The sequence below is a fragment of the Trichosurus vulpecula genome, chromosome 8 (assembly GCF_011100635.1).
Source record: "Trichosurus vulpecula isolate mTriVul1 chromosome 8, mTriVul1.pri, whole genome shotgun sequence".
Classification (NCBI taxonomy): domain Eukaryota; kingdom Metazoa; phylum Chordata; class Mammalia; order Diprotodontia; family Phalangeridae; genus Trichosurus; species Trichosurus vulpecula.
Genome location: NC_050580.1, coordinates 42963839 through 42989938, shown reverse-complemented (window position 1 = coordinate 42989938; position 26100 = coordinate 42963839). Strand labels below are relative to the sequence as shown.

At 36.5% G+C, this 26100-nt stretch overlaps 1 protein-coding gene across 7 annotated transcripts in view; it reads right to left on the bottom strand.

The window, feature by feature from the left end:
* MARCHF8 (membrane associated ring-CH-type finger 8) overlaps positions 1 to 26100 on the bottom strand; it is a 108520-nt gene that overhangs the window by 66074 nt on the left and 16346 nt on the right. For 6 of the 7 annotated variants that reach the window (XM_036734472.1, XM_036734470.1, XM_036734473.1 and 3 more), the window contains one exon: positions 7487 to 7666. In XM_036734472.1, coding sequence (XP_036590367.1) covers positions 7487 to 7588 — 102 coding nt within the window. In that variant the 5' untranslated portion in view covers positions 7589 to 7666. Of the gene's footprint in view, positions 1 to 7486; positions 7667 to 19674; positions 19755 to 26100 lie in introns of those variants that run through there. The other variant, XM_036734471.1, reaches the window with a different exon arrangement.

Sequence of the window (26100 nt, the reverse complement as noted above, 5' to 3'; positions counted from 1 at the left end):
CAATTTGGGAATGGCTGAACAAGTTGTGGTATATGATTGTAATGGAATACTACTGTGCTATAGGCTATAGGAACTGACAAGTGGGCTGGTTTCAGGAAAACCTAGAAAGACTTAGACAAACGGATGCAAAGTGAAGTGAGCAGAACAAGGGAAACATTGTACACAAGTAACAACAATATTGTACAATGACCAACTGTGAATGACTTAGCTATTCTCAGCAATACAGTGATCCAAGACAATTCCAAAGGACTTAGAATGAAAAATGTTATCCACATCCAGTGAAAAAACTGATGGAATCTGAATGCAGATTGAAGCATACGGTTTTTCCCTTTATTTTTTTCATGTCTTTTTTTTCACTTTTGGTCTGTTTCTTCTTTCACAACATTACTAGTATGGTGATGTTTTTACATAATTGGACATATATAACCTACATCAAACTGCTTAACATCTCAGGGAGGGGAGGAGGGAGGTGAGAGAAGGAGGGAGAAAACTTGGAACTTAGCATTACTTTTAAAAAATGAATGTTAATTGTCTTCCCATATAATTGGGAAAAATAAAATACTATTCAAACACAGAAAAAAAAGAGGGCAAAACAGAAATTGAAAGAATCCACTAATCACCAACTGAAAGAGATCCTAAAATTAAAATTCCTAGGAATATTATAGCCATATTCCAGAGCTCCCAGGTCAAAGAGAAAATACTTCAAGCAGAGCGAAAGAAACCATTCAAATACTGTGCAGTCACAGTCAGGATCACACAAGATTTAGCAGCTTCCACATTAAAGCAACAGAGGGCTTAGAATATGGTATTACAGAAAGCAAAGAAGATAGGATTACAGCTAAGAATAACTTGAAACTGAGTATAATCCTTCAAGGAAAAAAATGGATTTTTAATGTAATAGAGGACTTTCAAGTTATTCCTGATGAAAGGGCCAGAGCTGACATAGTTGAATAAATAGAACTCTCCTTAAAATGATAAAGCAATATCTAAAATCATCAGCAAGCATCTGGGGATGCATAATAGGGATAAGACAGAAGTCTTCCCAATAAGATCAGAGGTGAAGCAAAGATGCTCATTATCACCACTATTATTCAAGATCATCCTAGAAATGCTAGCTATGTCAGAGAAGAAAAAGAAATTAAAGGAATTAGAATTAGAATAAGCAATGGGGAAACAAACTATCACTCTTTGCAGATATGATGGTATACTTAGAGAATCAACTTCACCAAAGGTACAGGTTATAAAATAAGCCCATATAAATAACCATCATTTCTATATAATACTAACAAAGTCTAGCAGGAAGAGATAGAAAGAGAAATTACATTTAAAATAACTGCAGACAATATCAAAAACTTAGGAGTCTCCCTGCCAAGACAAACCAGGAACTATATGAACAGTTACAAAACACTTTTCACACAAATAAAGTCAGATCTAAGTAATTGGAGAAATATTAATTGCTCAGCAGGCTGATCAAATATAATAAAAATGACAATTCTACCTAAATTAACTTACTCATTCAGTACCATACCAATCAAACTATCAAAAATTATTTTATAAAACTAGAAAAAATAATAAAATTCATCTAGAAGAACAAAAGGGTAAGAATATCAAGAGAATCGATGAAAAAAATGTGAAAGAAGGTGACCTAGCAGTACCAGATTTCAAATTATATTATAAAGCAATAATCATCAAAACAATCTGATACTGGCTTAGAAATAGGATGGTGGATCAGTGGGATAGATTAGGCACATAATACACAGTAGTATATGACCATAGTAGTCTAGGGTTTGATAAACCCAAAGGTCCTAGCTCCTGGGGCAAGAACAAAACAGCATTTGACAAAAATTGCTGGGAAAACCATGGAGCTGTCTGATAAAGACTAGGCATAGATCAACACCTCACAGTGAATACTAAAATAAGGTCAAAATGGATATGATTTAGAAATAAAGGATGATCACAAGCAAATTAGGAAAGCACAGAAACTTTTACCTGTCAGATCTATGGATAAAGAAAGAGTTTATGACCAAATGAGACAGAGATGATCGTACGAAGTAATGGAAAATTCTGATTACATGAAATTTAAAAGGTTTTACACAAATAAAATCAATGAAGACAAAATTAGAAAGAAAGCAGGAAACCAGAGGGAAAATTTATAACAAGTTTCTCTGATAAAGGCCTCATTTCTCAAATATATAAGGAAGTGAATCAAAATTTGTAAAAAAAAAAAAAAAAAAGAAAAGAAAAATAAGAGCCATTCACCAATTGATAAATTGTCAAACGATATGAACAGGCAGTTCTCAGGCAAAGAAATCAAAGCTATTTACAGTCACATGAAAAAATGCTCTAAGTCACTACTGATGAGAAAAATGCAACTTGAAACAACTCTACCTCATACCTATCAGATTGGCTAACGTGACAAAAAGGAAAATGCTGGAGGGGATGTGAAAAAACAGGGACACTAATGTACTGTTGATAGAGTTGTGAACTGGTCCAATTATTCTGGAAAACAATTTGGAACTATGTCCAGAAGGCTTTAAAACTGTGCATACCTTTTTGACCCAGCCATACCACTCCTAGGTCTGTGTCCTAAAGAGATAAAAGATAAAGAAAAAGACCTGTACGTACAAACATATTTTTAGCTACTCTTTGTGGTAGCGAAGAACTGGAAATTGAGGGGATGTCCATTAACTGGGGAACGGCTGACAAACTGTTGTATATGATTGTTATGCAATACTCTTGTGCTATAAGAAATGACAGGATGCTCTCAGAAAACCTGGAAAGACTTACATGAACTGAAGCAAAGCGAAATTAGCAGAACTAGAAGAACACTGCATATGGTAACAGCAATACTGTATGATGATCAACTGTATGATGGTGACTTAGCTATATTCAGCAATACAATGATCCAAGACAATTCTGAAGGACTTATGATGAAAAATGCTCTTCACACCTCCAGAGAAAGAAATGATGGAGTCTGAATGCAAATTGAAGCATATTTTTTCTTTATTTTTCTTGTGAGTTTTTTTGGGCTATTTTCTTTCAGAACTCAAATTTTTTAAACAATGAATGTTTAAATAAATTGAAAATTAAAAAACCCTCAACAACAATGAACTGACAGGGTCTTATACCTCATTTAGGTATTGATTTATTTTCCTTGGTCTTGCAATATTTGTTTATATTTCTGAACTATTTTAGGTTAGCAGAAGGCTAAATTCCCTTCTGCTATTAATATCCACTTATCTGATTATGTTAAAAGTCTAACTGTTTTTCCTCCTGAGAACTTTGGTAATTTCAGTTTTTTACCTCCTGTTTTCCCCTAATGCTCACTTTCTGACTCCTTCCCTTTTGATAGTGATTTCCTTGAGGATGGGATCTCAAAACTCCTCAGCCTCCTCCCACACTACGGAATTCAAAGTTCACCAGTCTTGGTCTCTTCTCTGACATTTGGGGAACCAAAATTGGCCTCAGCTAGATACTGGGCTTTCCCTTAGGCTTAGTGGAGTGCCACATAATTAGAGCCATAGCCACAGCCACACACATCCTACTCTTTTTCCTATATTCTCTGGCTGAGTTCTGTTGTGACACTGAGCACTGTCATCACAGCCTAAACAAATTTCTGCTGTTTGGATCTCCACTGCATTTGAGATAAGGCAAGAAGAGTGAGAGTTGAATTCTGTCGGGTTAGTTTGTGCAGCACCAACTGCCAAGAGCATGGCGGTGGTGGGAGAGAGTACTAAGTGAATGTAAGGGACTCTTCTCTGTTGTTAATTCATCAGATTTCTGGGGTTTGTGTTCTTGGAAACACATGAAATTGCATTACCTCTTGCATATAATTCCTATTTTGGAAGATCTGAGAGATCATGAGGATTGGGGAAAATATTTAGTCTTCTACCTGGTTGGTCACATGATCTAGAAGTCCCAGTTATATGCCGATAAAACCAAAAAATTAAATGAAATTTATTAATATTTACAAAAATATAAAATGCCCCAAATGACACAAGAGATTAAATAATCTGGTCCAAAAAATTTTTAATAAGCCATAAAATGATCTCCCAAATAAAACACAACAAAAAGACAACAAAAAACAAATCCAGAATCAGATCAAGTAAATTCTATCAAACATTCAAAAAACAATTACAATATTATATAAACTCTTTGAAAAATAAAACAGAAAGGGATCCTACCAAATAAGGTCTTGATACCTAAACCAGCGTGAAATCAAAAAAAGAGAACTATTAGCAAAGAAGCTATAGCAGCATCACGAAGATTAAACTATGACCAGGTTGAACTTATGCCAGAAATGCAGTATTGGTTCAATATTAAGAAAACAATTAACATAATAGACTCTGTTAATAACAAGAAAAATATATAATTATATCAACAGATGCAGAAAAACATTACTTTTTTAAACACATAGAAAACATAGGAATAAGTGGGTCTTTCTTTAATATGAAAAATAGTATCTACTTAAAATCAAAAGTTATCAATATAAATATTGTAGATAAATTAGTGGCCTTTCCAGTAAAAGTAAAGATAAAGAAGGTATGCTCATTACCACCAGTACTACTTGAAATAGTGCCAGGAATGCTAGCTATAAAAATAGGACAAGAGAAAGAAATTGAGGGAATAAGGACAAAGAGAAAATGAAATTCTGCAAACGATCTAACGAGGAAATGAAATTCTACAAATGATATAATGCTATACTTAGAGAACCTTGGAGAATCAAATAAAAAATTAATTCAAACTAATAATTAACAATGTCAGCAAAATTGCAGGATGTAAAATAGATGTTAAGTCATCAGTATTTTTATATATTACCAAGAAAACCCAGAAGGAGGAGACAGAAAAATAAGCTATTTTAAAATAACTATTGAATGAATAAATCACTTATCAAGATTCACACAGGAACTATATGAACACAACTACAAAATACCTGCAAATAAAGACAAATAACTAGAGAAATGTTAATTGCTCATGGGTAGGCTAAGTCAATATAATAGAAGTGACAATATCACCTAAATTAATTTACTTATTCAGTGCCATACCCATAAGATTATCAAAAAGCAGAAATAATAACAAAATTCATCTGAAGGAATAAAAGGTCAAGAATCTCAAAGGAAATAAGGTGGGGAGGTGGGAGTGGTAGAGAACTGGGAAGAAAGTGAACCTAACAGTATCAGATCTCAAACTATACTACAAAATAGTAATTATTAGAATCCTTAGTCCATTAGAATTATTAGTCCTCATTAAAAAACAGAGAAGTTGATCAGTGAGAGAGATTAAGTATACAACATATAGAAGCAGATGAACACTGCAGCCTAGTGTTAAATAAACCCAAAGACCTTAACTACTGGGGTAAGAATGGACTATTCGATAAAAACTGTTGGGAAACTTGTAAAGCAATTTGGCAGATATCAAGCAGACCAACACCTCACACCATATAACAAGATAAGCTCTAAAAGGATGTACTAAATGGATATAAAAGGTAACATCACAAACAAACTGGAGGAGAAAGGAAGAAGTTACCTTTCAGATAAGAGAACATTCATGATCAAACATGGGACAGAAGGGACCAAGAAGATATAATGGATCATTTTGATTATATAAAATGAAAAGGTTTTGCAAAAAACAAACAAAACCAACCAAACAAAAAATAATGGAGGTAGAATTAGAATTGAAATAGGTAACTAGGAAAAAATGTTTGCAACAAGTTTCTCTGATAAGTATCTTATTTCCAAGATATATAAAGAATTGATTCAAACATGTAAGAAAAAGTCATTCCTCAAGTGATAAATGGTCCAAAGAAGAACAAGAATTTTTCAAAGGAAGAAATCTAAACTATCACTGATCATATGAAAAATGCTTCAGATCACTAATAATTAGAGAAATATAAACTAAAAACAATTAAGAAGCTCTACCTCAAACCTACCAGATTGGCAAAAACAAGAAATGTTTGAGGGGCTGCAAACCAGTGAATTGTAGAAAGCAATGTGGAACTATTCCCCTAAAGTCATCCACCTGGGCTTGCTACCTTCTGACCCAGTGATACCACCACAAGATCAATCACCCCCCCCCACCCCGCCCCAACATCAAAGAGATAAAGGACCCACATAAACAAAAATATTTTTAAGTAGCTCTTTTTGTGGTGGTAAAAAAAAATAAAACTTTGAAACTAAGGGAATTAATTGGAGAATGGCTGAACAAATTACAGTACATGAAAGTGCTGCAATGGAATACCCCTGTGTTGTAAGAAATGATGAAGAGGATGGCTTTAGAGACCTCAGTACGAACTGATTTAGAATGAAATGGCCAGAACCAGGAAAATATAATAACAATAATATCATAAAGACAATTTTGAAAGGACTTAAGAACTCTGATCAAGTCAATGACCAACCATGATTCTAGAGGACCAACGACGAAGCATGCTACCAACCTCCTGACAAGTGATGGATTCATTATATAATTCATATCATTATATGAAGCCTAATACTGATCAGAATTATATATGTGTATACACATACATACACACACATATTATTTATTGTAAGTTTAACCATCAATTATTATATTATATTATGATAAAGATGAGACAACCACGTCTTGTGCCACTCAGAAACAGGTAGGTATAGGTGGCGGTCAAAGACACCACCGGTTTAGTGTATAAGATTTTAAACCACATTGGCAGGAGAGAGAAAAATGACCCTTCAGCAAGCTTGGTCAGCATGAGATCCAACAAGGCCAGATTGTCCCAAAAGAATTTTTTGGATGAAAATGGAAGGTCAATAAATACATGCAAAATGAAGAAGATATTCCGGTGGTTTGTAACACTATAATCACATCAATGGTGACACTAGAAGCACTACCTTAGAGTGACCTAAGTAAGCATTCTGTAGGCATTATCTAATTTGATCCTTACAACAATCCAACAAGTCAGGTAACACAAATGTTATTCTTTTACTTTAGCAGAGGTAGCTGAAGCTTAAACAAGTTAAATGAAAGTGAGCATGGTACAGTACCCTAAGCACTCAATGCAGAGTGAGAAGCCTGAGGTCCAGACTAGGAGCCCTGGCCAATCCCTGCACTTCTCTGGGCCTGTATTCCCATCTCTAAAATGAAGGGCTTCGACCAGATGACCTCAGAGATTCCTTCTATCTCTAAATCTAGATCCTAGGACTTCAGTAAGGCCATGTGCATTCAAATGTCAGAACTCATGTCTTCTCAGTCAAAATACGGTGTTCTTTTCATGCTGCCTTCTCAACTAAGGAATAAATTAGCTTATAGAACAATTTTTTTTTTGCATCACATAAGTGAGATAATTATACAGCATTTATATTTAAAAATGAAAACATATCAAAGTACAATTTTCCCTAAAGCTTTTATCCCACAATCTTAAAATCTGTATGGCTTTGCACATTTGATCTGAGAAAACATTAATTATAAAAGCCTCATATTATATCTAATGAAATTTAGAAATAACTTAACATACCTGCTCTTCCCTATCTTTTTCTTTGGTCTTACTCCTGGAGACCCTGACAGAGGTAGCATCTCGAGCTGGAATGACAGAGATCTGATTCAGTGGCATGTTCATCACAACCTCTGGTTTGGTCTTCTTGTTTAAGGATGAGAATCTTCACTGTGAGGGTCATTTTGTGTCATAGACCTGAAGCTTTAAAAGAAAGCAAGAAATAAGACAATTTAAAACTCCATATGACACATCTACCACCCTGATGCAGGTCCTCTTCACTTCACAAATGGACTATTGCAGGTTGGTCTTCTGGACCTCAAATATATACCTATTGCAATCCATCTCCCACTCAGTTGTCAAACTGATCTTCCTAAAGGACAGGTCTGACCATATGACCCTACCTCTCATTCAATAAACTCCAGTGGATCCCTATTACCAACAGGCTCAAATATAAAATCCTGTCTGGCTTTGAAAGCCCTTCAAAACCTGCTCTCCTGCCACCTTTCCAGTCTTGCACTTTACACCCCTCCACATCCTCTGCAATCCAGTGACACTGACCACCTTGCTTTTCTCAAACAAGACACTCCATTTCCTGACTCCTGGCATTTTCACAGGCCCTCCCTTATGCTGGATCTCTCTCCCCCCTCATCTCTGCCTCCTGGCTTCCCTCAAGTTTCAGCTGAAGTACCAACTTTTAGAAGAAACCATTCCCAGACTTCTTTAATCTTAGTGCCTTCCTTTTGGGACTACACCCAATTTATCTTTAATATATCTTGTTTGTACAAGTTGTTTATGTGTTGTTGCTCCTAGAGAGCAGGGATTGTTTTCTGTTTTTATATATATATATTCCCAGAGCTTAGCACAGTGTCTGGGAAATAGCAGAAGGTGCTTAATAAATGCTAGTTGATTGACTGACTAGTTATATTTTGTAATTTATAAACAGACTAATATTTGAGGGATGATTAAAAAACCAGTCTTCAAAAATTTGTAGATAAAAATGAATGGAGCAACAAAAGTCTGTATTATTTTCCTCATGTAAGAGTCTTCCTTTAGAATCCTATTCTGGTGCCTCTATGGCACAAAAATGAACGCAGCCCTTTTTACATTTCTACTCTCCTCCACACACTCTATGATACAGTTGCACTGGCCGACTGGCTTATCCTCGGAGATGACGCTCTATCTCCTGTCTCCGTGACCTTTCACACTCTGTCTCACACAGATGAAATGTTATTTTGCCACCAACTGTTAAATTGAGTCATTGATATTCTTTTACTACAGGACTGTATTCAAGTTTTAGTTGGCTTTCTTGAACAAATCTTTGTTACAATGAAAAACAAGTATCAACCTGTAATGGCAAACAAAGTAGGGCCTTTTGCTGTTTTTTTCTTTTGGAGTGCTTCTCAGCACTAAGGCAATCAAGTGCCTTTGACTGAGTCTTCCCTTTCTTTGAACCAAGAGTCTTTGATGACCTGCTTGAGTCACATGGTTGTGATGCCCTCTGACCCTGAAGAAGCATGTGTGTGTGTGTGTGTATACTCAGAGGTTAGCATTTTGCTTTGGGGCTCACTCACTGGAAGAGTGTTCACGGTATTTGGCCAGAAGAGACTCTGGGTAGCCATTAAGGAGCCCCCGACTTTGAAAACCAAGATGTTGGTGCTTTTCTCTCTGATAACTATGTATGTACTGCTGTGGAGAGACAGAAGCACTGTCTGCTGATTTGTGTTATTTGCTCTATTTATATAAATTCTGTTTGTAATTTCTGTTTGTGTTTTCTCTGAAGTTCAGGATGCTGATTTTTTCTCTTGAACTAAGTGAATGATACATGTATGTTTAATTAAAGTGGGACTGTAAACCCCTTAAAGTTGCTTTACTTAGAAAAGCTGATCAAAGACCTGTGCTAGCAAAGAACTCTCCTGTGTGCTGGTGTTATTGGCCTTATACCTCCACAGCAGCTGCAAGCATCATTGTTGTTACACAACCTTTAATACCAATTCTGATCACAGGTATTTGCTAAGATTGTAGCATCCCTATGCTCGATATAACAAACATATATGAAGTTAACTAATTTATCATTTACATGCAATTAATAAGGACAGCCTTCTTGTCCTACTCTATTTCTATCCTCCCCGGCCCCCCGCCCCAGCTAATTTGATTGCTTCCTTCTGACCACCCTCACCTGGCTCTAACGTTTACCTTCTCTGCTAGCCTCGGTAAAGGCTCTTACTGATACAAGTGTTCTGTACTTTTAATGGGACAGAAACCTTAAACGAGGGTTTACTTGGAGCCCATGAACTTGGTTTTGTTTTTATTAGTTTATTTTGATAACTATTCCAATATATATCCTATATTGTTTTATATAATCCTATATGTTTTATTTTATACATTTAAAAATACAAAAAGGGTATACATGTTTCACCAGACTGCCAAAGAGGGCTGTGCCACAAAAAGATTAAGAACCACTGTCTTAAACCAAAAGAAGGGGTCTCTTATACTGATTTCAGGCATCATTCATCAAATGGAAGGGTTGAGGGAAGGAGAAAGAGGAAATGTCACAATATCAAATACTGTCTATCTATTCTCCTTAATGCCTCCAGAATCAAATACAAAAATGCTCTGTTTGACATTCAAAGCCCTTCATAACCTAGCCCCTTCCTGTCTTTCCAGTCTTCTTACACCTTATTCCCCACTATACTCTTTGATCCAGTGACACTAGCCTCCCGGCAGTTCCATGAACTGGGCATTGTCTTAGGCACTTCCCCAAGTCTAGAATGCTCTCCCTCCTCAACTACCTAATGACTTCCCTGACTGCCTTTAAGTCCCAACTAATCCCTTCTGCAGGAAGTCTTTCTCAATCTTTCTTAATTCTAGTGCCTAACCTCTATCAATTATTTCCTATTTATCCTGCACTTAATACTTTGTAAATATTTGTATGTTGTCTTGCCCATTAGACTGTGGGCTCCTGGAGGACAGGGTCTCTCTTTTGCCTTCTTTTTATATTCCCATAACTTAGCACAGTGCCTGGTAAACAGCAGGTGCTTAATACATGTTTATTGATTGCTTGATTATCCCTGTGAGAAAAGCATACATTTGTAAGACAGCAGGATAGGGTTAGGATACCATCAGCAAAATTGAAACTGGCTTTCTCAATAAATACAGGAGTGCACTGGTAAGTCAGGTGGGGCCAATGAAGGGAGGTCTGATTATATCCTGGCTCCCAAGTAGGCCCAAAACCCCTAGCTACTAGGTGCTAAGCCTATGTGGGCGTAAAGCCCCCATGGTCCTAAGGGGAGTTGCTAAGACCAGGGCCAATGGTGAGAGCTTAAGTTCTGGTCACTCAAATGACATTTGATGATGGTTAAAGCATGCATAAAAAGGGAAGACAGAGCTATTTGCTTAGGGCTCTCACTTTTGGCGGAGTGCTGATGTGTAGATTCTGGGCAGCTGTAGTTAAGAGCCCTCCAGCTTGTAAACCCAGATGTTGGGACTTTGGTAACTGGTAACTATGCATTGAGATTTGAATCAGACAAAGTCTGTCTGCTGATGTTTGTATTTGCTCTGAAGTTCAGGGTGCTGGCTTTTTCCCCTGAACTAAGTGAATGATATTTGTATGCTGGATTAAAGTAAGATTGTTAACCCCTTAACATTGCTTTCCTTAGTAAAGCAGATCAAAACAACTTGGACTTGCAGCGTTCTGTGTGCTGGTTGTTGTTGGTTTTACACCCCCACAGCAGCTGCTAGCTGGGTTGTTGAAACAAGGAGTAAAACAAGGATGCCCATTCCTCCCACTATCATCTGATGTAGTTCTGGAAAATGCTAGTAATAACAATAAGACAAGAGAAATAAATTAAAGGCATAAAGAGAAGCAAAAAGGAAATAAAACTAACTCTAATTGCTGATGACACTCTGGTATACTTGGAAAATCCTAGCAGCAAATCCACTGAGACAATTAACAGCTTTAGCAAAGTTGGCAGGCTACAAAATAAACCCTCAAAAATCAACAGCAATTCTACATTTTAGAAACAAAATTCAAGAGGCAATAACAGAAAAGGAAAATCCCATTCCAAATATCTACAGAAATGCATGAAGTATCTGGGGATCAGTCTACCAAAGCACACAAAAGACTTGAATAGATTTCAATTACAAAGTACTCCTAAAAGAAATAAAGCTATTACTCATCACCAAACATTTTGAAACTTTAAAAATTGAGAACAAACCAGATTACTGTCATAGTTCCTTGTTTTTAAATAACATTTTACTGCATTTTTTGTTCTTTACAATTAGGATCTTTTCTTGTGTCTCCATGTTTTATTTGTTTAAATACCTTTTGTTTTGGGGAACAATATGTAATTTTGTATATTTAAACTTTTGTGGACAAAATTCAAAAACTGTATAATCAGTCTTTTTATGTTATGTTTTTTATTGATAAATATTTCAGACTTTTCAATATGTAATTACCACATATTGCTTGATGAGTTTTATTGGAATGTAGGCATAGTTTTACTACTGAAATTAATTGTAACCCTGTTCACCAATATCTATGAACCTGATTATGAATTAAATTTCTCCTTTTGGGCCAATGATTAAAAAAAAGAAATAAAGAACAACTTAAACAGCTAGAGGAATATTCACACCTCCTGACTGGCTGTGCTGATATAATAAAAATGATTTTAAAAATACCAAAGATACAGCTTTAATACTATATCAATCAAAATCATCAAAGAGAACTTAATAGAACTCAATAAGATAAGAAAATTCATTTGGAAAAATAAAAGAGCTAGAATATCACAAGTAATGGTGAAAAGAGGTAGGGACAAAGGAATAGCATTTCTAGACCTCAAACTATTATAAAGCATCAGTCCTCAAAACTATCTGGTATTGGTTAAAAATAGAAAGATTAATAGAACAGACTAGACTAGGGAGAATCAGAAACAATGGAGCTCAAAAACCCAGTGTTCCACAAACCGGAAAATAAAAATTACTTAGAAAAAACTTTTATTGGGGGGGACAACAAACCTCTAGGAAAGCTGAACATCAGTCTGGCAGACATTGGGCTCAGTTCAATACTTTAAATCATATTCCCCAATCCACTCTGGATGAATGACCTAAATATTAAAGCTCATTCCATAAAAAAATTAGAAGAGAAGCAGATCATATACTTCTCACAGTTATGGATGGCATATGTATTCTTAACCCAACAAAGGAAAAGGCAATTACATTAGATAGAACAGGTAATGTTGACTACATGAAACTGTAAAGTTTCTGGACAAACAAAATTAATTCATTTAAGATAAAAAAGGAAATGGTAGAATAGGAAAATAATCTTTATATCTTATTTCTCTGATAAAAGTTTAGTATCTAATATACAGCAACAATTAGCACTTATGTATTGCATATATGTGTATATACATAACATATGTAATACATACACATATATTTATATGTATAACCAAAAGCCATTCCTTCAAGAGACAACTGGTCAAAGGAACAGTTCTCAAAAGGAGAACTGCAAACTATTAACAACCATATTAAAGAATGTTCCAAATAAGAGAAATGTAAAACAAAACAACAATGAAGTTTCACCTCACACCCTTAAAACTGGCAAAGATGGCCATGGAATAGAGTATGTTTCCATATTCTGATTAGTTTTGCTGATTTTTGTTTTTCCCTTTTTCATGAGGGATGTCTCTCTAAGATGAGGCAGAGGGAAGGATATAGCAGAATGTACAGGAGACGTAAAAACATAAGCCATCAATACAAATTTCCTTAAAAAAATAAACAATCTCTAAAACTGATCTCATTAGCATGACTTCCTATAAATGTTGTGGAGAGAAGAGACGGAGAAAACCAGCACACATAAAAAAACACAAGCTGAAAAAAGGCTAAAGCTAAAAAAGACAGTCACACCTCAGTGACACCTCATTGTCTCTAGGATCAAATGTGAACTTTTCCATTTGGCTTTTAAATATATGAACAATCTGACCCCAACCAACCTTTTCTGACTCATGCATTACTCACTCCCCGCGGTCCAGCCCAATGGCCTTGTTGCTATTCCTCACACAATTCTTTTCCCATCTCTCTGCTGCTGCATTTGCCATTCCTCATACCAGGATTGCACACTCCCTCCTCACCTCCACATTATAGAATCCCTCCTTCTACATGACACCTTTTCTGATGTCCCAACTGCCAGTGCTCCCCTCTCTAAACTATCTTCTATTTATCATGTAAATATTTAAATATATACATGTCTCCTCTCTACCCCACTAGAACTTGAGCTCTTTGAGGAAGGACTGTTCATTTTTCTTTGTACCCCCCCATGTCTAGCAGTGCCTCCTGGCATATAGGAGGCAATTAATAAAACTTGATGACTGACGATCAAAAATTCTGTCAGCACTAATATCCTTCATTTGTCCAAACAACCAAAAAAATATTACACCAAATTGGATTATGGGGTAAGATAAGTAACCAAAAAACAGGAAGCCAAATGTCCATCTCTTTTCTGCATATCATCTACTCAACTCTAGACCTGTGGTGAGTTGGCCATCCCTGCATATGGTGATCCTACTTCAAGTACTCTGAGGATCTCAGGGCTTTAGAGCAGGAAGATCAGGGTCCAGCCATATCATTTACTGATGAAGAAAGTGACACTTAAACAGGTGAAATATCTTGCCTAGAGTAACCCAGGTACTAAGTAGCACCCAATGGCTTTAAATCCAGCCTTCTTTCTGCTATAAACATGCTGTCTATTCATTACTCTGTGGAATATGAAAGGTCATTTCTTACAGTGCTGTGCTATTACACCCCGGAAGGTCAGAGGAGCTGGTGGTGGGCAGTTTCTCCACCACTAACATGCCATGGGTGACAATCTCTTGGCATGTTTAAAGAGTCAAACTAGCCATACCTATATGCCAAGGACAGCAGTCATCTCAATAGTTACATTTACTGCTTCGACTACGATAATCATTGTTACATCACTGACACACATCCTTGAAAATTCTAGGAAAGAGACACATATTTGCCAGAAAGTAGAATGGTATATGATAGTACCTAAAATGCCCACCTCTTGGCATACCAAGTGACAACTATGACCACAATACCATTCACAATCACCACCGCTAGTCTCGTAACATTTCCATCATTCCAGAATCCTGACCACTCTTCTGCTCCTATTAGGCAGTAGGCAGGACTACCATGACCATGGAGCAGTCAGCTCACCACTTCTAGGTGTCTGTATTTATAGTCCAGTCTAAGGAATTCGACAGGGGTCCAGAAGCACTCAAATCCAATAGTTTATTTTATAATCTTGAGACACTGGGATTTTTTCACCTATGCCTCTTCTCTACCACAGGATACGCACATCAATTGTTGCTGCCCACTTATTGTCTAGGAGGCATGGATAAAATTATGTTACTAAAGTATATTTAGGTGACAGACACAATGATTAAAAAAATAGACTACACAGTTACAAAAGCAATAAAGACTTTCTTCTTTAAAAGACCCAAATTTGAAATATTAGTCCAGAATTCAACATGATCATGAAAGCATTAAACAATAACTTTATATTCAGACTCCTAGGCCTAGCATTGAAGGCCCTCTTCAATTTGATTCCACTCACTCCCTCTAAGCACAGGTGGCCAGAGCAGATTTGGCCCTCAGGCTGCATGCAGTCTGTCCACTCTTAGTCCAGAACAAGGTTAACAAAGGTATTTATATGAGGGAAGTAGATGAAAGGCACAGCAAACCAACGCTGTACCACTACCTGTTCTTTTAGGAACGTTTTTTCCCCCTTACTAATGAAAATTATGTTTGCTTTCCAGACAGTCAAGATAAGAAAATGAAAAGAAGTGCCAAAGTGGAGGAAAGAACCTTAACTCCTATCCTCGACACAGGTTTTCATGAATTAGAGGGACTGGGCCCCAAGAAAACAGACAAGGAGCAATGAGTAGAAGTTCGAAAGTGGAAGACAAATGTGGAATGGGCAGCCTCAGGAAACTGCTAGTTCTCCCTCACTAGAGATCTTGAAACAAAGACAGGACGATCCCTTGTTGGGGCAATTACAGATGAGATTCTTTGAAAACTATGGTTTGCATTATCTGCCACTCTGGCCAAATCTCTTATCTCTCAGTCTTAGACTCTCCTGCTCAAGTAGATGGTCAGTTGATTTCTAGTCATACAGTGTTTTCCATGTTGATTGATCTCTTTACTCATGCAGATAATCTGTTGTGGCTAGTGGTGCAGGGAAAAGAGCCCTGGGTCTGGAGTCAGGAAGATCTGAGTTCAAATTCGGTCTCAGATATCTGTCTTCCTCAATTTCCTCAACTGTAAAATGGAGATGATACTAGCATCTACCTCACAGGATTGCTGTGAGGATCAAATGAAATATTTGTAAAACTCACTTAGCTCAGTGCTTGGCACATGGTAGGCACCATATAAATGCTTATTCCTTCCCTTTCCCTGAAGTGATACTCAGAGCCTGGTTCTCAAATGGCCTGTAGTTCCAAAAACACACTTCAAGATTTCTATAGGCTATATTAAAGGCTCCAATTAAAGGCTCCCTGGGCAAGCAAAGGTACATTTCTCATTGCTGCCCTCTGCTGGCCACTCCTCTCTCCTCTACCTTCCTTTATTATTCCTTCAATCTCATGTCTTCTGAACTTCTGACTTTCTGGGAAAAGGCTGGTCTAGTGGAGACAAAGAAAACTAGGCAAAACCTCCTTCATTTCTATTGAAGTGACTAATTTCTACATTTTTAATTTAAAAATGTAAAATAATTTATTTTGACTGCACCATGATGGAACACATGACTAATCAAGCTAAACTTCTATGGTGACTTTTGCCTTACCAAGTCTGGATAAGTCTGAATACTTACAAATGCCTCATTTATTTCAGTGTTGACTATTTACTACAAAACCAAGATGAAAAAAGGTTCAGAGGGAAGCCAAAATACATATTTCAAGATTTATACTCTAAAGCAAGGATTCTTCTTTTCAAATTTAATTTTTTCCAATTAACAAAAATATTTTCTCTCCCTCCTACCTCTCATCTCCATTAAAAAGGAAGAAAAAAATTATTGTAACAAATACACCTTTAGTCAAGCAAAACAAATTCCCACATTAGTCATGTCCAAAAAACATCTCGATCTATAGTACTTTTTATCTGCATTACAGCAGTTGCTTGCTGGTTGGTCTGCCTGACCACTCCAGTCCATCCTCCACTTATTGTCAAAGTGATCTTCCTAAAGCCCACGTTTAAACAAGTCACTCCACCTCCACTCACTAAACTTCAGTCAAATCAGTCAATGAACATTTATTAAACATTATATGGCCAGCACTGAGTTAGGTGCAAGGGATATAAAAAGAAGCAAAAGACAGTCCTTGCCCTCAAGGAGCTCACAATCTATTCCAGAAGACAAACAAACAAGCTATTTACAGGAGAAACAGGAAATAATTAAAAGAGAAAAGGCAAGGCTTCAAATAGAAAATGAGATTTTAGCTGGGACTTTAAAAATGCCTGGGCCAAGAGAGTAAATGTCTAGTTTGTGGAAGAGCCAGGAGGCCAGTGTCATTGGATCAAAGAATAAATGTTGGTGAGTAAGGATGTAAGAAGGCTAGAAAGATATGGGGCTAAATCATGAAGGACTTGCAACGGGAAAGTGATTCTGCATTTGATCCTGGAAGTTACGGAGAGACACTGTAATTTATTGACTAGGGAGGTAACTCAGTCAGATCTGTGCTTTAGGAAAATCACTTTGCTGACTGAATGGAGGATACATTGGAGCGGGGAGACTTGAGGGAGGCTGGCCCACCAACAGGCTATTGCAATAGTCCAACTGTGGTGTGATGAAGGCAAGCACCAAAGTAGTGGCAGTGTCAAAAGGAGAGAAGGGGGCATATTTGGAAGATGCTGCGAAGATGAAATTAATGGGCCTTGGCAACAGCTTGGCTATTGGGGGGAAAGGGAGGGGTTAATAAATAGGGAGCAATCCAAGATGACCTAGGTTGTAAGCCTGAGGGACTGGGAGGATGGTGTTGCCCTCAACAGTAATAGGAAAGGGAGGGGAGGGGTCTAGCATAGGTTCCCAAAGTGGTCAATACCACTCCCTGGGGGAGCTGAAAGGATGGGGGGGGGGGGCAGTAGTAGTTTGAAATGACATGATTTAAAAAAACAAAACATTAAAGGTTTTTTTAAAAAAGTAGCTTTCCAGGGGGTGCTGAATAATTTTTTTTTAAAGGGGACTGTAGGGCAAATAAGTTGGGAACTTCTGGTAGGGAGAAAGACAATGAGTTCAGTTTTAGACATGTTGAATTTAAGATGTCTACTGGACATCCAGTTGGAGATATCTGAAAGGCAGTTGGAAATGCAAGATTGGAGGTCAGTGGAGAGTTTTGGGCAAGACAGGTAGATTTGACAAATTACCAGTATAGAGATGGTCACTAAATGCATTGGAGCCGATGACATCACCAAATTAAGTAATAGAGAGGGAGAAAAAAAGAGGCCCAGGACAGAACTCCAAAGGGACTATGATTAGAGAATTACAAAAAAGTCAAGAATATCAAAGTAAATTTTTTTCTAATGTAAAGGAAGAAGGTTTTGGCAGTACTACATCTCAAACTATATTATAAAGCAGTAACTATCAAAACTATTTGGTACTGGCTAAAAAACAGAAAGGTAGGTCAATGGAATAGAGTAGATATACTATTTATGGCAGCAAACAAACATAATAACCTTGTATTTGCCAAGCGTAAAGACTTAATATTTTGGGATAAGAATTCACTATTTGGTAAAAATTATTGGGAAAACTAGAAAGCAGTATGACAGAAATTAGGCATAGATCGATATCTTACACCATTTACCAAGACAAGGTCAAAATGGATATATGACCTAGATATAAAGAGAGATTTTACAAGAAAATTAAAAGAATACAATACAGGACATATTACTCATCAGACTTATGAATGGGTGAATAACTTATGAATAAGAGAAAGCAAAGTTATGTGTAAAATACATAATTTTGATTACATTAAATTTAAAAGTTTTTGTACAAATAAAACAAATGTATCCAAGATCAGAAGGAAAGTGGGAAATTGGTTAAAAAAAAATTATAGACAGTTTGTCAGATAAATATCTCATATCTAAAATAAAGAACTTTATCTAACCTATAAAAATATAAGTCATTCCTCAATTGATAAATCAATTGATATGAACAGGAAGCTTTCTAATGATGAAATCAAAACTATTTATAGTCATATGAAAAAATGCTCTAAATTTGTGGTCAGAGAAATGCAGATTAAAACAACCTTGAGAAATCATTTTACACCTGGCTAAAATGATAGAAGGGGAACGTGACAAATATTGGAGGGGATGTGGAAAAATTGGGACACCAATTCATTGCTGGTGGAACTGTGAACTGATCCAATCATCTTGGAATCATGCCCAAAGAGTTATTAAGCTACCTATATGCTTTGGCCCAGCAATACCACTGCTTGGTCTGTTTCCAAAGATGATCAGGGAAAGAGGAAAAGAACTTACATGCTCTAAAGTGTTTATAGCAGCTCTCTTTGTGGTGGCAAAGAAATGAAAATTGCAGGGATGCCGATCACTTAGGCAATGGCTGAACAATTTGTGGTATATGACTGGGATGAAATACAACTGTGCTATAAGAAATGAAAAGCTCAATGATTTTAGAAAAACATGGAAAGACTAGCATGGAAGAATGAAGAGCAAAACAACCGTAATCAAGAGAACATTGTATATAGTAACAGAAATATTATTTTAAGAACAACTCTGAGCAAATAAGTTACTTTGACTATAAATAATCAAATTAACTACAAAGGACGCAGGAAGAAAGACACTATCTGCATCCAGAGAAAGAAGTGCACACACACACCCCTATTTGTGTCTAATGGTAGCCATTTCCAGGGTAGGGGGATGGAAGAAAAAAATTTACATGATAATTTTGTTGTGTATTTGAAAGGAATAGCAAGTTAAGCATAGTAGATTTGCAATTTCATGTGTAATCATCTTTTTTATTGTGCTATGTTATAGAAATGCTTATTTTACTCCATAAATTAAAAACAAAATAAAAATAAACAAAAGGAGTGTTTCCTCCCTCCCCCACCAAAATGGAGTTACAATGGTTTCCTATCATCTCTAGGATCAAATATAAAATCCTGTTTAGTATTCAAAGCCCTTTATAACCCAATCCCCATTACCTTTTCAATTTTTTAATACTTTATGCTCCATCCTATATAGCCTTCTGGCTCACCATCCACATATGCTGTAGACACTGTAGACCTTATCCAAGATAAAAATTAACAGGCTAATGCAATATGTCCAAATATATGTCGCAATCTGGGAAATAAAAGTTATTCATTCACTTTGGTTTTCGAATGTGCACAGCCAGACTGAGCTATTAAAAATGACTATGAATACAACATCACTGTGGAGAGAAATATTTAGAGATCTTCACCATCAGTAAGGAATTGTTCTACTGTTTAGATTATGTGCCAGACCCAGAGAAATTTGTCTTTTTACATGGTCAATGTAGGAATTTGTTTTTGCTTGACTATACATGTTTCTAATGGGGATTTTGTTTATCTTGATCTCTTAATTGGGAGGGAGAGGGAGAAGGAAGATAAGGTGGAACTTCATGAAAATCAAATCCAATTTTTAAAAAAGTAATTATAAATAAGATTTAAAAATCCTATTTCGATCACCTCATGAAAAAAAAAAAACTCCTAAATGAAAACTCCTGGGAATATTATAGCCAAAATCCAGAATATCCAGGCCAAAGAAACAATACTGCAAGCAGCCAAAAAGAATTCAAGTACCAAGGAGTCACAGTAAGGATCAAACAAGATTTAACAGCCACCACTCAAAAGAAGTGTAGAGCTTGGAATATGATATTCCAGAAGACAACCAATCTAGACTTACAAATAAGAAAAACTTACCCAGAAAAACTGAGTATGACCCTACAAGGGAAAAAAAATAGACCTTTAATGAACTGGGGAACTTTCAAGCATTCCTACAAATACGGGTATTGAGGGAAATACGAATAAGCAATTATAAAGGATTAAACTAGGATAAGCTATGTACATTCTAATACGGGGAAACAACGTGTCTCCTCAGAGCTCTATCTTTATCAGTGGTCACTGAAGGCGTCTAACAAGACAGAGGATATGGGAATACTTTTGTTATGTCTTATGAGGAAAAGTAATAACTGGGTAGGAGAAATGAAGAGGAAAATGGGAAAAATTACAACATATAATTTGAGTGTACAAGAAGATGACTCTATAAACAAGCAAGAAGGGTTAGAGGGTGTAACAAACAGTTAACCTCACTCTCATCTGACCTAGTGAAAAGAGGAAATATACACACACATTTGAGTGCAGAAATGCATTTTACCCAACAGGAAAACACACAGGAAAGAGGAGAAGGGAGAATAAATTAAGGGAGGGATGAACCATCAGCAAAACCAACTTTAACCACAGACGGTGGATCATGAAGAACAATTTAAAAGGAAAGAAAAAAAGAGTAAGAACCTGTATTTGGATTCTGGGCAAGAGAACTTCTAAAAGGTAAGGGAAACAGAAGCATATTGCATCATACCTAGAGTACTCACTTGTACAGAAGACATTTCTTCTTTCTCACCATGCTCGTCTTTATAAACTGATCAACGCAATGATTAATCATGATTTCAAAAACTTCGGATGAATCATTTCTACCTACCCTCCTGACAGAGAGGTAGGTGATAGACACATGTAATGTATACATGGTGTATACTGAAATAGTACCTTTCTTTTTCCATGGAGTATGGGAGGCAGAAAAGTAGCTTTTCATTGATTAAAAAATAAGATTAAGGTTTGTTTGTTTTTTTAAAAGGGTGTAGGTTGGATGCAACTAAGATTAGTATGGAAACAGATAAGCAGAAAGACAATCTTTGCAGCAAGTTTCTTTAACAAAGAAAGGTCTCAATTTCAAGATATACAAGAAACTGATTCAAATGTACAAGTATAAAAGACATTTCCAAACCGATAAATGGTCAATGGGTGATGAAGCAGTTCTCAAATGAAGAAATCTAAGTTATCAATAGTCATATAAAAAAATGTTCCAAATCACTGATTAGAGAAATACAAATTAAAGTAGCTCTGAGGATCCAATTTAGACATATTTGAAAGGCAAAGCTGACAACAAAAAGGAAGATCACAGATGCTGGCACCCTAATGCACTGTCAGAAGAGCTATGAACAGGTCTAACCATTCTGAGAAGAAATCTGGCACTATATGCCAAAAATTACTAAACTGTGTGTATCCCTTGAGACAGTAATACTGCTACTAAGCCTCTATCTCAAAGAGGAAAAGGATTCATATGTACAAAAATATTTATAGTGGCTCTTTTTGTGGTGGCAAAGAATTGGAAACTGAAGGGATGCCCATCAAGTGGAAAATGGCCAAACAAGTTATAGTATAGGCATGTGATAGAACCTACTGTACTGTAAGAAATGATGAAGGGGATGTTTTCAGAAAATAACTGCCAAGTTTTATATGAACTAATGCCAAATGAAGAGGGAAGGACCAGGAAAACAATCTCCCCAGTAAGAGCAATATTGAAAAGATTTGAAAGATTTAGTGATTCTGATCAACACAATGACTCGCCACAATTTCAAAGCCCTCAAAATCTAGAAAGGGTTAATGAACTGACTGCAATTAGGAAAAAACCAACAAGTAAGTCCCAAAGTTGAGAATTTTGAAAAATATGTGGAAAAACAGATAAATTGTGCACCAACTGATAAACAAACTAGTAGTTCTTTGAAAAATATGAAAACAATGTACTCTCAACTATTACTGGTTAAAGGGGAAGAGAATCAAATTATTTCAAAAAATTGAGCAATGTAAAATCCTAAGAGGAAAATTATTATTAGGCCTACATATGCAATTACATACCAACAAAATGCAAAATGTCTAAATTTAAAAGAATGTGAAATAGAAATGTTAAGCAATTCAATATCAGAAAAAAGAGCAGCTAGGTGGCACAGTGGATTTAGCACTAGGTTTGAAACCAGGAAAACTCATCTTCCTCAGTTTAAATCCAGCCTCAGACATTTACTAGCTGTGTGACCCCTCCACAAGTCACTTAACCCTGTTTGCCTCAGCTCCTCATCTGTAAAATGAGTTGGAGAATGAAATGGCAAATCATTCCAGTATCTTTGCCAAGAAAATTCCAAATAGGATCACAAAGAGTTGGACAGAACAACAACAATCAGAAAAAAGAAATATGATGAGCCACAAAGGTGAAGGAAGAAATCCTGGTCCGGATGGATTAACAGGAAACTTCTATAAAACACTTAAAGAAAAATTAATATGTTATAAAAACTGTTCTCAAAAAATTAAGAAGTCTGCTATACTCCTTATATGGGACAGACATAATCCTAATAACTATAAGAAGGAAGGACAAAGCAAAGAAAGAGAACTACAAATCGATATTACTAAAAAATATCGATTCAAAATTTTAAGACAAAAATCCTAGCAAAAGGACAACTACAATACAGAAAAAAATTATTCACTATGGTCAAGCCAGACTTATAGCAGGTATGCTAGTGTGATGATTTAACATTAGAAAAACAAATTGGATGCGATAATATCAACAGATGGAGAAAAACCACTTGACAGTATGCAATATTCATCTATGATAAAAATCCTACATGGCGCTAACATACGCTCATTAAAATAATAAAAACATGATAAAAATTATATATCCAAAATAAAAGACCAATATTATTTGCAATGAGAAAACACTAGAAGCTTTCCTAATCAATACAGGAGTACAATAAGAATCCCCTTTCCCCCACTGTGATCTGACATGGTTCTAGAAATGCGAGTGATAACAATACAACAAGGGAAATAAACTGTTAACTACAACTAAATGAAGGATCACATTCAAAATTACTTCCTGTTAACCTGAAAATCAATATCTTTAGTTATAGAAGGACAGGCATTTTTCTTCTCAACAGTATTAAGCATTTTTCATTTTGTCTGTTTTTTAATCTTCAGCATATCCTGATATGTTCTCTGAAGCTACTTGGATAATAATGGAACTCATATATACCACTTGTCCATTCACAAATGAAAATTTCACCTCATACTTCAGTAAAAACAAAACAAAACAAAAAAACCTGAGACTATTTGAAAGCTTAATCTTCTCTCCTCTTCTCACATTACTCATATCACTTCATGCGTCGTCACCTCCCTCACAGCCACTATCTCCTCCTTACATGAAAGGCAGCTGTCTCTTTGCCAAGGCAAAACCTATTTAAGTGCCCTAGTTCCCATCTTCTCCAGCAGACTGTCCCCACTACGATCCTCATCTTCTCTCTAATTATCAATCCCTCCCAATCCAATGGCTCCTTCCCAGCTGCTGGTAAACACATTCAGATGGACTGTCCCACCCCTCTCATTCTTTATTTAAAACAAACAAAACCACCACCCTAACTGGACCAACCATAGCTCTCCTACCTATCATGGCTAAATTCTTGAGGAATGCTGTCTACACTTGGTGTCTCTACAATTTCTTTCACTCTCTTCTGAACTCTCTACAATCTGGTTATTCTACTGAAATAGATTTCTCCACAATTACCAATGACCTCTTAATTGCCAAATCTAATGGTCCTCATCCTTTCTGAACTCTAAGAAACCTATGACACTATTGATTACCATCTATTTCTGGATCCTCTTTCTTCTCTGGCTTTTCATGACATTACCCTCTTTTGGCTCTCCTGACCACTCCTCAACCTCCTCTGCCGAATCTTCATCCAGGTCACACCAACCAGGGGTGTTCCCCAAGGCTCTAACCAGGGCTTCTTCTCCCCCTACACTATCTCACTTGATGATCTTATCAATTCCCATAAGTTCCATGACCATCTCTATGTAGATGATTCCTAGATTTATATTCCCATCTATACACACACACACACACACACACACACACACACACACACACTCACACTCACTCTCTCTCCCCACCCCCCCACTCCAAACCTGTTATTACCAACTGTCTTTTAGTTATAGCTCCCATGGATCTCCCATAGGCATCTCAAACTCCAAATCTTCCCCTCTTTCCAAATTCACTATTACTCTCAAGGACAAAACCATCCTACCCTCATAAGTCATCCAAGTCATCCAGGCTTTTTAATATCACTGTCATCCTTGATTTCTCACTTTCATTCACTCTACATATCCAATCTGTCATCAAATTTTGTTAACTATATTGTTAAGTATATTTCTCATGTATTTCCCCTTCTCTCCATTCATATTCTCTCCACACTAGTACAGGTCCATATCACCTCCCACCTGAACTATGACAATTGCTTTCTAACTGGTCTCTCTGCCTCAACTTTCTCCTCACTCTACTCCATGCACTACAAAGTCATCAGAGTGATTTTCCTAAAGATCAGAGCTGATCATATTACCTCCTACTCAATACATTTCACTAGCTTCCTACTACCTCCAGGATGAAATCTAAAATCCTCTGTGTGCATACAAAGCCTTTCACAAAGAAAAAGAAATAAAAGAGGGTCATTGAAACACGTTTTTGAAGTAGGAGGAAAAGACCAGAAGGCCAAAAAGGAAGAACAATCAGGCAAGGAAGCTTTGAAAGTAACTTATTGAATTTACTGTATAATTAAAAAGAAGGGCAAGCTGTACAACACAGAGACTCAAGAGTTTCATGGAAAACTCTTTCTGTTGTACTCTGTATATAGAAGAGTTAATTTTAGTTGATGTTGGTTAAGTTCAGAAGGGGGAAAAAAAGCTTTTTTTAAGAAAAAGAAAAAAAAAAATAAAGCCTTCCACAACCTGGCTCCTTCCCACTTTAATGTTCTGTCTACACTGGCTACCTCTACTTCCTCTTCTCTCAGTCACTCCTCAACCCTGTGAAACCTGACTTTTGATATTATCACTCAACTAAAACTATTCTCTCCAAAGTTACCAATGATCTATTAATCACCAAGTTTTATGGTCTTTTCTCACCTTTCTCACTTCTAATATTATTCCCTCCTTCCAAGAAGATAGATTCAAATCACCCAACAGTGATATAACATGACTTTGATATAAAATCTACATGATCTCAACTCCTACTGTCCTTAAACTACCTTGACTTTATTTTGTATTTATTCTGTACTTAGGTAGATGTTGTTTCTCTTGACAAAATACAAACTGTAAAAGCATCTGTTTCATTTTTTCATTTCGTATCTTCCAATGCCTAGCACATATAGTACATGTTTATTTAATAAACACACCTTAGTAGGAAACAAGAAAGTCATTCAGGAATCTTTCCCATAACTAACAAGACATACACCAAAGAAGGACAGCCAACAGCCTACTCTGGAGCAGGTCTTACTTTTGCCCTAGCCCCTCACAATAATTCTTTGAGGTGAAGGATTGGGGACAAAGTAGGTGCAAACAGGTATAGCAAACGTAATTCCACTTCTACCTTCTATAGCTTAAAGAAAAAACTGTCAAGGAGCCGCCACCCCTACTTTCAAATGAGATGGCTAGGGTAGACTTTCAGGCAGTTACTGTGCTCCCTCTCGCACTGGACCATCTCCTAGATTCAGAATTGTGGAAGAAGAGAGAAGCCTCGTT